At 44.8% G+C, this 15959-nt stretch overlaps 1 protein-coding gene across 4 annotated transcripts in view; it reads left to right on the forward strand.

Moving 5' to 3' along the window:
- ADAMTS9 (ADAM metallopeptidase with thrombospondin type 1 motif 9) overlaps nucleotides 1–15959 on the forward strand; it is a 76892-nt gene that overhangs the window by 14612 nt on the left and 46321 nt on the right. For 2 of the 4 annotated variants that reach the window (XM_039388356.1, XM_027722996.2), the window contains exons 4-12: nucleotides 524–810; nucleotides 1764–1847; nucleotides 1950–2071; nucleotides 2476–2516; nucleotides 2637–2742; nucleotides 4710–4856; nucleotides 5729–5870; nucleotides 6084–6191; nucleotides 10778–10923. In XM_039388356.1, coding sequence (XP_039244290.1) covers nucleotides 524–810; nucleotides 1764–1847; nucleotides 1950–2071; nucleotides 2476–2516; nucleotides 2637–2742; nucleotides 4710–4856; nucleotides 5729–5870; nucleotides 6084–6191; nucleotides 10778–10923 — 1183 coding nt within the window. The remainder of the gene's footprint in view (nucleotides 1–523; nucleotides 811–1763; nucleotides 1848–1949; nucleotides 2072–2475; nucleotides 2517–2636; nucleotides 2743–4709; nucleotides 4857–5728; nucleotides 5871–6083; nucleotides 6192–10777; nucleotides 10924–15959) is intronic. The other 2 variants (XM_039388357.1, XM_039388359.1) reach the window with 1 other exon arrangement.

Raw genomic sequence — 15959 nt, forward strand, 5'->3', positions numbered from 1 at the left:
TAGATGACCTTTACCATTCCTGTAGCACAGAATAATAAAGGGAGGGGGGGAACTGAAGCCCAGCCGTGTTATTGTTAGAGACAGAAATAAATCATATATAATTGCTTCGCTATGAAGGCCAAATCCTGCCGTCCTTCATGCCTGAGTTAGAAATACAGGATTTGGACCTTTGTTTCCTGTGGTTTCCTGGCCACCTTGGACGTGCCCAGAATCCTCACACGGCCGCTGTGGTGGCTAATTACCATCACCAGGCTCCATCCCTCCTGCACGGGCAAGGAGACAGCTCTGCTGCAGGGAAGCCTTGACAGGAATGTCCACCTCTAAGTGCCAGTGGCTTCCCCAGGATGACTTTAAAATTTAAGCCTTGGATGTTGGATTACATGGTGAGCTTCCACAGAATGCTTCTCTTTCAGTTAGCTGCTAACTCTTTGTTGAAGTAATAATAGGTATTTTGACATAACATACATGTGGTATTTTATTCACTCCAGAACGTACTTTGTTTTTATCTGTGTTTTAACCATAGATCATGAGCACAGTCACAAAAAGAACAAGTGGAAACACTGGAGAAGACAGTGGGCAGAAAGCAGCATATTATCTGACGTGGAGATGTTGAAACACAGCCTGGAAGTGAATTCTTTTTCTGGCGATAGCAACAAGACTGGGACCGTCGGTGAAAAGAAGAGCCACAAGAGAACGAAGCGGTTCCTCTCCTACCCGCGGTTTGTGGAGGTGATGGTGGTGGCTGACAGCAGGATGGTCGCCTACCATGGAGCCAACCTACAGCACTACGTCTTAACACTGATGTCAATAGTGAGTATTCAACCAGGGGGAGCAGATCCACCCACAAATCGTTCTCCAGTGGTCACAGAGCCCCTTTCTGCTGCATTCGTGTGCAACGCCAGTAGTTTGCCTTGGCTAGGCATGGAGATAATGCTGGGATTACAGTAAAAATTGGTAAAATTTGGCTGGGAAATATTGGTTGGAGTCTTCTTTCCCAGACCCATCATGTTTCCTAATCCTTCCCACACCTCTCCCATCTTTCTGAATGCCAGGCAGCATGAGAAATATCACTGGCCCTTTAGTCCACATAGTGTACTCTTCTTTTTATTTAAATTCATGTGAAAAAGCTGAATTTAGTCCCCTTCCAGGGGACTGATGCTCATAGGTTATGCGGTTGCCTCACCTCCCTTGCTCTTGCAAAGAGAAAAAACCTGTGGTCACCTTGATCCTTGGCATAGTTGTAGAGTTGGCTTTCCAGGCTGAGGACAAGCATTTTAATAGCTGCTGGTACTAGGATGCAGTAGTGCAGTCCCCAAATAAACAGCTCTGTAGATGCAGAGTGACTGGAAGGGGGTATCCTGCACAGTTGTGTCACTAGAGGGATGTTCATCCTGTTTGAGGGTAGATGTGCAGTGAATATGTGGTCTGAAACTGTCCCTGTCAAAATCAGGCACTCGAGAAAGTTGCTTTTGACAGTCTTGGTTGGTGGTCTTTGAATGTCAGAGCAGAATGATCCTGTAATTTAGTGAAATGTGTGATAAAGCAAAAGGAAATGCTGGGTTTCTGTGATACCAGCAGGTTTGTTTCATTCTAAAATTGTGCTTCTGGCAGGAGGTCTCTCCAAACAGCATCAGAGCGCTGAGTGGGGTAGAAGAGCAGCTCAGGAGAAAAGCAGTTATAAAATGGAAAACATGATTGTGTTCTCTTAATTGTTTGTTTCCTTCAATGTTAGCAATAATTTCGAATATTGCTTTTTGCAACAGGTGGCTTCTATCTACAAAGATCCAAGCATTGGAAATTTAATTAATATTGTTATTGTGAAATTGGTCGTGATACATAATGAGCAGGTAATGGAAGTGATTTTCTTCACCTTCTGTTTGGCAATGGCATTTGTAGTGAGCATTGTGATGAATAATTAAAATATCTGCTTTCTGTGTGTTGCTTATCAGGATGGTCCTGCAATATCTTACAACGCCCAAACTACATTAAAAAACTTCTGCCAGTGGCAGCAATCCCAGAACCACCCAGAAGGAAGTCACCTTCAACATGATACAGCCGTGCTTGTTACCAGGTGTGGTGAATATTCTCATAACAACTGTAGCCAGTTGTGTGTCAGAGACTGTGAGTGTGTAACACATCCAGCTATGGGAAATGTTCAGGTTTTGATGTGGGTGTAAGGACATTTCCAATTGTGGGAGTGGTGTAACTGTGAGCAGAATTGGGATGATGTGTCCACCATAGCAATAGATGACTTTGAGAGATTCAGGTCTGTCTAAAGTCTGCCCATGGGTTCAGCATAAGATGAAAAAACTCTGACTATGGTAGAGGGTTAATTTGGACTCTGGATGATGTGGCAAACCTGCATGAGAAGGTCCCTTGAAGGACCAATAGTTGTTTTTGACTGCTGTTATTGTACTTGTACCTTAACTCACTGCTGCATTGAAAATTAATGTGTCAGGTCTGTTCTGCTTTCAGACAGGATATTTGTAGAGCGCACAACAAATGTGATACTCTGGGTAAGAGAAACCTTTTCTTTGTCTTTTAGCAACTTTTTTTGTAGTGACAATGTTAGTTGCCTGTGTTGAACCATGGGTGACATTTCTTTTTCTATTGTAATCCTCTTTGTTCTCTCCTAGGTTTGGCAGAGCTGGGCACAGTCTGTGACCCATACAGGAGCTGTTCAATTAGTGAAGATAATGGACTGAGCACTGCCTTCACAATAGCACATGAACTTGGCCATGTGTATGTTTTATGTAAATACATTTACATTTAAATAGCCCAAGATTTGTGCTAACTAGGGCTTGCCAGCCAGGCTGGGAATTGGTACCTGCTGAGCCTAATTATCTGAAAGGAGATAAATGTACCTGGGTAGAAGATGCACCACTGAGGAAGATGAAACTGTGGGGTGCTCCAAAGCCTATCTGAGAGCAGCAAAACCAACAGGGCCATGTTTTGGGGAGGATGAATGACAGAGTACCCCAAGCAGCACCTAAGCAAGGGACGAGAGCCAACAAAATGTCCCTTATTACTGTGTCTCCTCATATCTACGTGTGGATGTCAGCAGAATCTGCCTCAGCAGACATGATGTCCTAGCCAAGCCACTGGGACTAGCCAGGATTTGGCTGGAGCTAGGAGGTGCTAGGTGCCTTGGGGAGGACCCGGGCGAGGGACACAGGCACATTTTGACTACCTTTTGAGACTGAAGTCCCCTCTGAGAGCAGGTCCTCAGCCTGCCACAGCTCATCCCACAGCTTCGTGTGGTGCTGCTGAAGGCAGTGCAGCAGCTGTGTGTGAAGGTGGAATTTACCCAGGGCATCTAGGAGGTGATGGGGCTGTATAAGTGAGCCTGACCCACCTCCTGAACTGTTTCCCAGGGAAAGTCTTGTGCTGCTGGACATCCCCAACAGAGATGCTGTCATTCAAGATACACCTCCTCCAGTGAAAATTTCTTTTAACTGATTTTGACATTTTTTGAGACAGGTAGTGAGAAAAATCATCTTAGATCACGTAGTCCTTTACTCCGTGGCTACAACCCTTAGGCAGCTGGTTCAGTCCCAAGCCATCTCACGCCTGGTTTGCAGTGGGGGTCTGTAAGTGTGGGATGCCTGAGTACTTGGGAACAGATCTCTCATTGTTTTAAACTCCGTTTTTCTTCACAGAGAGCTGGCTGAGACTCTATTTTTAACCACAGTAGTATTTGTTTAAATGACACTTCCTGACAGAAAGTCCCCAAAGGTTTGGCATTCCCCACACCTAACCTGTGGCTAATTCCTTCACTAATGCTGCCCCATAGCTGCAGGGCAGCTACAGGAGGGGTTAGCGGTGCTCCAAAGCAGGAAATGCCTCTGTGCCCTTTTATAGAGAGTAAAGGTGGTTTGTTGGAAGTCATGTTAATGGAATATAAACTCCCCAGCCTTGGAATACAGGATCACACCAGGTCATTTCCCCTTCTCCACTTCAAACAGCGCAGTGCTTTAAGCCGTTCTGTCTCCGTTAGTGTATTTACCACATTCTTCAAGATGTCAAGTGCTGCAAACTTTGCTTGGATTTCTGCTGATATCAATGCTTGATGGCATTTTGTAAACCTGCCACATAAATGTAAGAGCCAAGTCTATCCCTGGTGCAAGGCTATTTAGGCAACAGCATGGCCCAAGGCATTCAACAGCATTAGAAAACATTTCGCATCCCACACAGGGTATTGCCGGTGTGCCCAAGGGTCTTCAGCCAGCAGTGGTTGGTGGGCTCGAGTCATTCATCTCCTTCAGAAACTTACTCCTTCAGATCAACTCCTGGCTCTGTGGCTCACTTCCAGAGTATTTGCCATTTTTATGAAGGTGGAGCCAGACTCCAGCCTGTCTGCATGATAGCAACCATCAGCTGAACAGGAAACTGCAGCTGGAATTGCGTCTTGCTCCAGGCTCCCTTGAGGATTTGTCTGGCTAAATATATGCAGTCACGGTGTGGAGAGCTTAGCAGGGTGCTGCACAGCTTTTTGCACATGAGTGCTGGGAACCCTGTTTAAGCAATGTTTGTTGACACTTGTGAATATGTGCATATTAATACTTTTATTTTGTAATATCTGTCAGCAGCATATCTAGGAAAAATTCTTGGGTTTGCTTACATTTAGTTCACAGTGTTGCTCTTGCTATGCTAAATACTTAAGAGTCACTCTTAAGTGACTCTACTTTTCTCTGCTCTTTTTCTCTTAGTTTTAACATGCCACACGATGACAATCTTAAGTGCAAGGAAGATGGGGGTAAAAATCAACAGCACGTCATGGCACCAACACTGAATTTCTACACCAATCCCTGGATGTGGTCAAAATGCAGTAGGAAATACATCACTGAATTTCTGGAGTAAGGCCTTGCATATGCATGTGTTGGGCTGTTTTTACATGTGCATGTGTCCCGTGGAGTTCTTCAGTAATTCTGAAGTCCTAGAGTGCAGCATTTAGAGGAAATCAGAGGGATTTGTGTGTGCACACATCCTTTACATAGAGCAGGAATACACCCCTGGCATCCAGTCCCTGCCGGTTCAGCCTCTTGATAGGCTGGCAAGGACCGGCCTCTCGATGGGGAAGAATAAGTCTTCCCACATGGATATTGCTTTTAAGGACTGTGTGTGCCCCTCAAACCTGAAGAGTGACTTTTCCAAGCCCCGTGGCCCAGATACGGAGCTGTGTTTTAGAAGGCAGATTGAATCTGCCTTTCTGCTCCACAGGTCAAGATAAAGCCCTGGCACTAATCCATGGTGGGAACACCGTTCCAGGAGCCCACGGGTCAGTTTGATGCATAGTGATCACCTATTTTGCCGTGATGTCTTCCTGTGTGTGCTGATGTGGAACAGAACAAGAGCCACAATGGTGTTTTGGCAAATCCAGGAGCTCAGTCCCTTGGGCAGTTCTGCTAATCAATGATTTTTCTTTCTGAATTCTTTATAAAAATGTACCAGTGCTTGCTCAGCAACTAAATGCAGGTTGTGCACATTCAGAAATGCTTTTGCCAGGGTAGCTGACTGTGCTGTGGTGGATGGTTGCTGTCACAGCACAGGGGTGGTGGTGGATGAGTAACATACCCTCCTGTGCCTGAGTTTGCAGTAGCTCTTGTAGTGCTTGTTAAATATGGCAAATGTGGTGTGCAGCTGCCCTAAGGCTAATTTGGGCAAACACCAATGGGATTTAATCTCATTGCCTCCTGTTTTAACACCATTTTTCTGATTTGTGTTGTAGCACTGGTTATGGAGAGTGTTTGCTTGATGAACCTTCATCAAGAACTTACACGTTGCCTCAGCAGCTCCCGGGGCTGATTTATGATGTCAACAAGCAATGTGAGTTAATTTTTGGACCCGGATCTCAAGTGTGCCCCTATATGGTAAGTGAAATTTTGCACCTTTTTTTTTCCTGCTTTTGCCAGAGCAAAATAAGGTCTCTTGGGGTTGGATGAATGGCAGGCTCACAATCCATCAACTTACTGTCAAGCTTGTGAGTTAGTGATAAATCCTAGGGGGATAATTTCATAAAGAATCATCTATCTGGTAAGGCCTGTGTCTCATACTTAATACTTTGATCTTTTCAATCATTTAAGCAGATGCAGTGTCGACGACTTTGGTGTATCAACGTCGATGGTGCTCACAAGGGATGTCGAACCCAGCACACGCCTTGGGCCGATGGGACAGAATGTGAGCCTGGAAAGGTCTGTAGTACCTGGTGGCTTGTGCCTTGTAGCTGTATTTCCTAGGGCTCAGCTAAGCATATCAGTCAAAATCATCCTATCCCAGAGCCAGCTGTGTGGGGTACAGCCCTGACTGCAAGGGTGGAAGCCCAAAGCAGCTCCGTGTGTTTTAAGCCTGTTGTGCCTGGATCATCTCTAGCCCAGATAATGTGATTAAAATTGACTGCTTGGCATAACATTGTTTAAAGCAGGTATTCCTTCTGGAGTGCTTATCTTTTTAAATTAATGCCCTTGAGTGAACTTTTGAGCAAAACTTTTGCAAAGCTTCCCTAAGCTTTTGTTAGAAATCTGCTATGTGTTGTGAGCAATTAGTAATTTTGTGTAACATAAACTTGTCAGCTGGCTTCTCATCTTGACAACTTCAGAGTAAAATATAGAATTGGTTGACATTTTCTGTATGGAACATTTTTGGCAGTAATTCATAGAAACTTTTGATTTCCATGTGCAATGTTAATTTCCAGCTAGCATTGTGGTTTTTAGAGTAAGTATTTAATTTTTAGTTGTTCAGATCTGGAGAAAAGTAGTTAGATGATTTTTCTTTTTCTTTTATTGAAATGCTGAAGCTTTTGAATAAAAATGCTAACTGGTTCTCATCATTTGTGTCTGAACAAAACTATTCTCCATCTGGTTCTAGTAAAAATAGTGTGATGTTATTCTACATGGTACAGCTTAAAATTTTACTTTTCTGGCTCTTAAAATCAACAACAATAATAATAATAATATTAATAAGTTTTCTTTAGAAAGAGTCAAAGTTTTAAATCATAGTCTTTCATATATATTTTAATAAAAATTCTGGATGCTATTTTAGATATAATTTTCCATACAGGCTGTGGAACTCTTTGGTAATTAATCTTGTGTTGCATGCATCTGAAAACTTGATTGTTCAATGACACTTGACTGATTTCCTTCAGGACAATGAGCATCATGGATCAATTTGCCTTCCTTTCTTAGGGAAAAGTGCGGTCAACATGTTTGTTTTTATTGTTGAGAATGCACATTAGAGATGTGGTTGGAATCTCTAATGTTTTTGTGTGAAATCCCCCCTGTTTTGAGGCACAGGATAAAGCTTAGTTATCTGTGGAGTCCCTGTGACTTGAGACCTTGTGTCCTCAATTTCTCTGTTGGTGAGCTTGGGGTCTGCTCACCGCTGGAAGGTCAGAAATTACTATTTTCTTGAAATTCCAAAAATCTGGGCTGCAATTTTCTTCCAACAAACCTGCAGTTACCCTTGGATGTGACCAGAGTGATGTGCAAACAACTGCAATTGAGCAGATTAGCACTCCCTCAGTTACCCCATGTCATGCTAGAGGCACTGTCCAGCTGCATGGCTCTTAATAAAGACCGTGTGAGCAAAAACATTTCAGCCCACAAATTTAGACAATTTGACAAGTTTAGACAAATTAGACAAGTGTGACCTGAACTTCTCAGCTGAGAGCAGATGGGCTCTTAAGAAAAGCTAATGCAGCCTACTTGTGTTCAGGCATTTGAATGTGTTCTCACAAAAGGGCTTTACAGAGTAATTCTTGTATCTGTGTGTTGGTCTAATTCAATGTTAAAGTTTGGATCATCATACACTCTCCTCTTTGGTGTTTACTTGGGCTTGTAAAGTGCTGAGGTGCGAGTCCAGAGTTCTTTTCCTAGGAATAAATTGCTATTTTGGTACTCTGCTGTGGCCAGGAGCCCCGTCAAACTGGTGCTTGCTGACTAATGCCTCAAGTCTGCATGTTTAAAGCCTGTGATGTATGGGTTGGCAGATGGAGAAAATACCATGCCATTTTTTATGGAGATATCTTTGGAAATGAGGGAGCCTGAATAGCTAAAAAAATCTAGCTAAAACTACTGGGATGTAGATTTAACCGGGCTCTAAATTTACTCCTAAATCAAGGACACTAAAACAACACAAGAGTATTAACTTACACATATTTTGCATGTGAGAACACTGAATTTGGTTTTGCTAAATCAAGCCATAAGCCCAGCTCAGAGTTTGGCTTTGCTGGGCGAGCACCATCGGGTGGTTTTACCATTTCACAGCACCAGCTCATTGTTGGGTGGAGATAAATCACTGAAAGAAAATAAAGAGGGTTGTAAATTTGGGCCTTTCTCTCTCTCTTGTGGTTTTCAGGGCTGTTTAGAGAATGATAGCAGAAGAGTAGAGAGGAATAGTAATCGTTTGTGTCTCCTGCCGTATGGCAGCAGGTAGCGTATCTGTTATGCATGCATGGAGCTTCACAGCCCTTGTCTGCCCCCTGCTACTCTATTCAACCAGTCAGCCCAAGGATGGGAGCTGGATTTGGTGAATTATCTGGGACTCCAGTGGCAAGACAAAGGAAAGGAAAGTCTGTTGTAGTGTCTCCCATCCCTGCCAGTGCTCTCCTGCTCAGCTGTGTGTCTTAAGATATTTTGAATTTGCTCCAGACAAAACCCCTTTTATTCTCTTCATTCTGTGATCTCTAAGCTCATAGGAAAGAGAATCCTGGCAAGCTTTTTAGTTTTTCTGTTGTATCTCAACATAGAAATTATTTTTAAAATGCGAAAGGCACAGAGGTTGCGCAGCCAGACTGTTCACAGTGTGGTTCCGAGAAACACCATTGCATTTCCATAAGCTAATCTTGCTGTTTATTTAAAACAGCTGCTCTTTTCCCCACCTTTGAATTGCCATCACCTCCAACCCCCCAATTTTTAATAAAATCAACGGATGCAGGTGATTTCCTGGTTAATTCTCAACCATGGGATGGGAAACATATAGGTCATGTCACGGTCTGTTAGCTGTGTTCATTCACTAGTTAGCTATTCAGTCATCTTCTCTGGGTCAGTGGTGCCAAGCATGACTCTGGTTATATATTTAGCTGTGAGCATCGACGTTGCTGCGAGAAGTTCTCCTCTGGGACAGCTCTGTTGGGTTGGTGTCATGTATTTTTGTACTTTGATGATAGTTGTGGGACCTCTTTGTCCTTGTACAGTGCTGGCCTAGGGGTCCCCAGCTTTCAGGTTTTCAACCTCTAGTGCCAGGAGGAGTTGTGTATCATAAGGGTTTGTCCTGCAGCAAAGAAAGAGGCATTGCAGCTGATTTTATTGCTGTCCTTTACTGTAGCAGATGGTTTTTAGCCAGTTTTTTGTCTGGGGAATCAAATCTTTAGATGGAAGCAAATCTAGGGCATGTTGCAGCCCAAAGACCATGCTCGTCTCTGAGCAAACATCACATGTAGGACTCAAGCTATGAGTTCTTCAGATGTCCTGCAAACCACGCCTGGAGGGCAAATGCACCTGAGATCAGCTTTCTTCATCAGCAAAGCAATGCAACAGGTCAGCCATCGTGGCAAAAGGTGTTCAGCATGCTGCAGAGCTGGCTGTTGGATGCACAGCCCTATGACAGCTTGCTTTTGCTGTGTTTTCCTAAACAGCTTTATCTAAAGCAGCTCATAAGGATGTCCAAAAAAGGGGCATGAGCTCATGGTGTGTGTGTCGTGACACAACCTTGTGCTATTAGTGAAAGGGCTGGAAAAACACTGTACATCAGTAAATTTGACCCTGTTGCCATAAAGATCATCAGGTGTTTCCCTGCTTGATCCAGCGAAATATTGCAAGGGAATATTTTAATGATGCTCTACCTATATTCTTCTGTAAGTCTGTAGCCTCTTCTATTCTGTGAGCAATCAGCAATGTTTGGGCTTCCTATAATTGCAAAGATTTAGGTATCTGCATGTCTCTGTGTTTAAATCCACTTTAGTGAGCACTGTTCAGTGAGAGGGAAGTCCTGCTCTCGCGGGTCTTGGGGACATTTTTCCATCCACTCTGGTGGGGCCGGAAGGTGACTCTCCCCTAGAGCTCACCTCTCCAGAAGTCTGTATAGTCAATCTAGCAAACATACCCCAAAGGACACAATTTATACCATGAGAACGGGGACGGGGGCTTGCCATGATGACTTTATGCAGTTTTCCAAACAAAAGAAAACAAGAGTCATAGCTAAAAAACAAAAGTGTTGACCAGGTCTTGGCAAGTCCCATGTTATGACTGAGTGAAAAAAAAAAAAGACTTTGGATTGAGGAATTCATTTTTCTATTTTAATTGCCTTTTAGATTTGGAAGTTTCCTTTCCTGCTTTGGATAGCTGTGGGGAGGTTTGAGGTTTCCCTCGTGTTTTGTCCTTATTGCCTGTCTCCTCCCCTGACACGGCACAGTTCCTGCAGCTCTCCAGGAAATCAGATAAGCAGCTTTTTGAAAAGCCAGTGCCATGAGCTTTGCCGTGCTGTTCAGCACCAGTAAACAGGGAATATTCAGTGGTTGCTGTTGTCCTCAGTCTTCATCCCATAAATCGTTCCATGGACTCAGCACCTTGCCTTCACTTTGCCATTTAAGGGTGCAGAGAAACTAAAATACGGGGGTGATGGAAAAGATATATAGAGAAGTTCAGCTTTATTTGATTGCAAAATCATTGTGTGTGGCTGGGAAATGAGCGAGCCTGAGTCGTCGCCCGGGCTGGGGGCTGTTGGTCGGCTCATGGTGCAAAAGCAACGCAAACCCACCTTTCCCATGTTTCCCTGCACACAGCACTGCCGGTTTGGGATGTGTGTGCCCAAAGAGCGAGAGGCGCCGGTGATAGACGGAGCATGGGGGACATGGAGCCCTTTTGGGACCTGCTCAAGGACCTGCGGTGGCGGCATAAAGACGGCGATACGAGAGTGCAACAGGCCCGAGTAAGTCCACGGAGGGGAAGTGCCAGTGGGTGAAATGGGGAAAAGCAGCTGGGCTGCCCAAATGGACTGAAATCCCCTTTTTGTCTGTCCCCAACCCTTGTGTGCCCTAGGGACAGGTGACTCTGCTCTGGGGATGGGTGGCTTTGCCTGGCATAGATGAGCTAGGATGGGAACCAAGGAGGAGCCGGGCACAGGTTTGGTTTGTGGGCAAAGTGCTCTAAAAGGCATCCATTCAACAGTGAGCTAAGGAAAAATCTAATACCTCTGCATGGGTTTATTGCCTCCTGTATTCCTGTGGAGGCACAGCTGGGATCCCACTTCCAGAGGTGTTTTTCTTCCTCCAAAGTTGTGATTTAGAAAGGAGGGAGAAAAGAAGGAGCCATGTTTTTATCCTTTTTCACCATTTTATCCCTGCTTTGACTGCTTTTGCAGCTGTTCCTACCGGCTTTTATACAGTTTTCTACCATTTTACTCCTGCTTTGACTGGTTTTGCAGCTTTTGGCTCCTTTTGCATCTGATCCTTTATACAGTTACATTTCAGCTGGTGCAGACTAGCCAAACCTCAGCAGAAATCTGTGCCCCATTAAAAAGTGGCCCTCAAAAATGTTTGCTGTCAGCCTGGAATGCAAAATCCTGCACTCTTTGAAATGGCAGGGAGTTTTGCCGTGGGCTTCAAGTAGACAAATATGTGGCTGACGAAATATTAGTAATAGCTTGAGCAACTGGTATGAAAACAGCCTGTTTACATAAATTGTGAATTGTGTTGGTTTCTGTTGAACTACCTTCTTTCAGAAGAAGGGGTGGTAGGCAGGAGGCTTTCTGGGCTCTCGTTTGGGACTGAGACAGAGAGTACAGGGGGTCTGCAGGGCTGGTTGCACTGAAGGGTCTTGAAAAGATTGAGCAGGCTAACTCCTCTTTCTCATCATTGGTGTTGGATGGCTTGCTGCCAAGGAAGTTGCCATTAGGGATGTGCCAGTGACAGTTTCATCACTGCTAATGGGAGAAGGGAGAGAGATTGTAGCTGTGACACCGGTGGTGTAGTGACAGGAGAGGCTGCTCAGCACGGCTGGGCAAGTGTCGAAAGAGTAGGGTCAAAGCTTAGGGAGTAGGACACCAGCACATTAATTAAAACGATGCTAAGAAACACACAAGTGCAAAGGGATTCTCCTCTGGCTGTGTTGAGTCAGCACATGCCATATGGTCTTCCAGTAGCCACGGAGAGACAAAAATAAAGTATCTTTCCATGATCAAAAATAGCTCTGCTGCCAAAACTTGGATGCTGTCAGTGAGATGTATTCCCATCTTATGAAGGGGCATCTGTTTGGACTGATAGCTTTTTGTGATAGAAAATCTCCTTTATCCTGAAGGCTAGCCGAGGGATTTTAAATTCCATCTTCTCTCATAGCTTGTGTTTTGTCTCTTGGTGCTTTGGGAGGCATATTGCTTTGGCTGGGATTTGCAAGAGCACCTAAATACATGCGGCACCAACCTGCCCGAGAAATCCTCTGTGCTTATTGTTGATAGTGGTTCTTTCCAGGCCCCTTTTCATGAGTCATGTGCTGGGCATGGCCTCTCTTCTCCAACTCCTCCCAAGGTCTCCACAAGGAGTCGTCTGTCCCAGCACCATCCACACAACTTTACACTGGCTGTTGTTTTGTGCCTGTAATTTGACATCACAGTGTGAGCTCCCACCATCTGTGTCGTCATGGGACTGCTGAGACAATGCAAATGGATGAGACTCCTGGGTGCTCTCTCACCTCACTTGCTTTTCAAAGTATTTCAAAAATATACAGAGTTTCTCCTCTGTTGTAGAAGGCAGCAAACCCAACCCAGAAACCTCAATTAAGGTCTGAAATAGTTCTCAGTAAATCTTTTATATTCAAAGATGGTTTAGCTTTTTAAAGCTTTTTCTGTTCACAGGGATCTGGAGTCAGATCTTGCATCCAGTAAAATCTGGCATTGAAAATGACACCCATTCCCACTGTAGTGCAGAAAGTAAGGCTGCAGCTTCTGTCTCTGTAAAGTGCTCTGACACCTACCTGGATGAATACCTTGCAGGGATACAGGAAGAGCTATAAGCCTCTGGAATGGCAGCAGACTGTGTTTTGACATACACTGAAGGAATGTATTCACTAACCAGACCAGACCCTTTCCACTGAGTTTGGCCACTTGGGAATTCGAGGCTGGCTGGTAGACAAAGCCTATGGCTGCAGTGTGTCATGTTAGAGGGTTCATGGTGTAAGCCCTGGTTTCAACAGAAAGACATAGCTGCAGAATTATGGGAAAGGATATATTTGATAAGGTGTCAATACCAGGAGCCCTGTTTTCAGGAATGGCTCTCTGGATGGGGGAGTGTTATCTCTGGATGTGAGTCAGATCACATTTGCATTTTAGTCCATCACAAAAGTATCCACCTGTGCTGAAAGCTGTCTCAGCCTGACGTGTAAACACATCTATAGATGACTGTGCTGGCCACTGGCAGCACACCAACCAATTCCCAGTCCCAGGGCTTCCCAGGATATCTCAAACTGATCTGTGCACACTAGAGCTTCGCAGATTTTTCTGCAGTCACGCACAGGTACATGGTACGTGTACAGGACAGGTACATTGGCAGATATGCAGATGAACACACGTGCCCTGCAGTTCTTCAGGGGCCTTTCGTTGTGGCTGCCTGTGCTCCCAGGCAGAGGTACCACCCATGGGGGTGAGCAAGTGCAAAGCAGCCCCAAAACAGCACTTCTTGGAGGGGTGCCTGTACCTGGTGCTCCTGGACTCCTGGGAGTTGGGTGCTGCCACAAGGTCTGCAAGTGAAAATATTCAAAGTTAATGATTGCAGGTGAAGCACTAAACATCACATATTTAAGACCTGTTGGGGTGGGAGTGGGGATTAGACCCCACCATTCCCTGGGCCTAAGAGTTTCTGGGCTACTGGGAGGAGTGCAGTGAGGCTGGAGTGTGTGCAGCAGCTTGTAAGGGAGTGATACTGGATTGAAAGTGGACAAGGAGATTTCTATGCATGTACTACTTTCCCTTCTGTCTCTGTGGTACATTGTTGTTTATCCATAAAAATATTACGTAGAGGGAAGTATGCAGTGACACTGAAAATCAATGTCACATAAGGTTGACTTATTTTTCAGGTTCAGCTCTTTCTGTTTCCTTAGACACTGTGAAAAGCAGTGTTGGTTTAAAAACACCCTAAAACTGTCAGGGTGGTTTGGAGCAGTTTTGAAATGTCAGAAGTGTGAGTGTGCTTCGACTCCCAGCTCTGTCTGAGGGGAGATTTAATGCCACAGTTATGACGCTGACAGTTTGCAACACAATGGCAAGTTTTAGCATCCTTCAGTTCATGGTGTGTCAATGTTATCTCAGTCTCAGGGGTCATGTCTAGAGAAGAGGAAACTAAAATCTTTAGATTTTGTTAGACATACCCTTTAAAAAAGAAAATGCTCCTGCAAGTTCTTCGTAACTAACTTAATATTTAAAAGTTTCATTTTAATTAAATTGATTTATATTGGAAGCAATGTGGTTACCATAACAATGTTGTAACTGCAACTTTTTTTAAAGAAATGCCCTCTTAGAGGTTTGTGTAACTTAGAGCCTCTGTCAAACTGCAACAGTTCTGCTGTGGTTTAAATGCTTTCGAAATGAAAATGAATCCCCGTGGATGACATGGACTCACCAAGATCTAGAGTGTGCTGCTGCCACAACTAAGTTTCCCTAAGTGCTGTATAGTGAGATTGTTGAGATGTCCCTTTGTAGCTGGAGGTAGCTAATGTGCCTGCATGGGAGTAGTCTACAGGTTGGGCTCTGGGAATAGTCCCTGGGATAGCCTCCAGTGGTGGGAAAACCCCAGCAATTACAGGGACCGCTGCACTGGGTTAGCTCTGGAGTTGTCCCAGGTGTAATCAAGTTATTTCAAGTTGTGTGACACAACAAGGTGGAGAATAGACTAAATCAGTAGAAACCAGGCTTAGACTTGCTCCACTAGGAACTGGTGTAAAATCAGTATGTAATTAGAAATCTGCACTGGGCACTGTGTGATTGCTTGGGCTTTTTATCACGGGCACTTGCTTTAATTGGAAGCATCATAAACCTTTGCAAATGGCACACATTTCATTTCCAGGTGGCACATGAGAGCTGCCCTTGGAGCAGGTAGAGCTGATGTTACCAGCTATTGCTCCAGGCTGTGCCTGAAGACAAATCATACCCCTTGGCATTTGGGATAGGACTGGAACGGTCTGCACCACAGCAGTGTGGATCTCAGCAAGGAGAGGATGCTGGCAGGAAAAATCCCACGTTTGTAGCTGGTAGTTCTCATCATCTCATCTGGAACCGCTTAAGGAGGCAACTCCTGCCAAACGAGTGAGCATCCCTAGTGTGGTGCTAATGGAGAGGTGGGAAGTCTGCCTGCCTTTCCCTGCTTTGCAGGCAATCTTTCAGCAAGGGCAAGCTGTTCTGTGCCTCTGTCTCCCCGTTTGTTTTACAGGAACTCTGCTACTTGAGTCACAAAGAGTTTTCAAGCATAAGAGTGAAGAATTGTTATTTTTGGGAGAAAAGGCATTGCCGGGCTTCCTAGGTGTTGGATGTGTAGAGATGCTAAAAAATTCTGTTCAGCTGTAGGAACTTGTTGTTTCACTGTGTGTAGAGGCTGTCTTCCATGTGCAGGGGGGTGCTGTCTCTTTTGTTAGAGGTGCTGGCTGCATGCAAAGTGGAGAGCTCACAGTGAGCATCTCCCTGCTAAGGGCAGGGGTAGTTCCCGTTTCCGTTTCGTTCATTTGCATCTTAAAGGGTCTCCAAGTGTGCAAAACAGCTTCCCTCCCTTCCAAGGGAAGATGCACTCTGACAGCATCCCTGGGGCACTGATGGGTGTCTGGTCCCAAGGTAAGGCAGAGCTGATCCTGAGGAAACAGCCTTGGAAGGCAGGAGGTGTGGGTGCCAGGATAGCAGAGCCCAGTGAGTTGCTCTTCTAATCTGCACTTCTTGCTAGCGCTGGCACTCGTTTTGTTTGGAGATGGGTAGAAGATGTAGGTTTGGTG

This window comes from Pipra filicauda, unplaced genomic scaffold (assembly GCF_003945595.2).
Source record: "Pipra filicauda isolate LSUMZ 115617 unplaced genomic scaffold, ASM394559v2 scaffold63_size3267554_pilon, whole genome shotgun sequence".
In the NCBI taxonomy this organism is placed as follows: Eukaryota; Metazoa; Chordata; class Aves; order Passeriformes; family Pipridae; genus Pipra; species Pipra filicauda.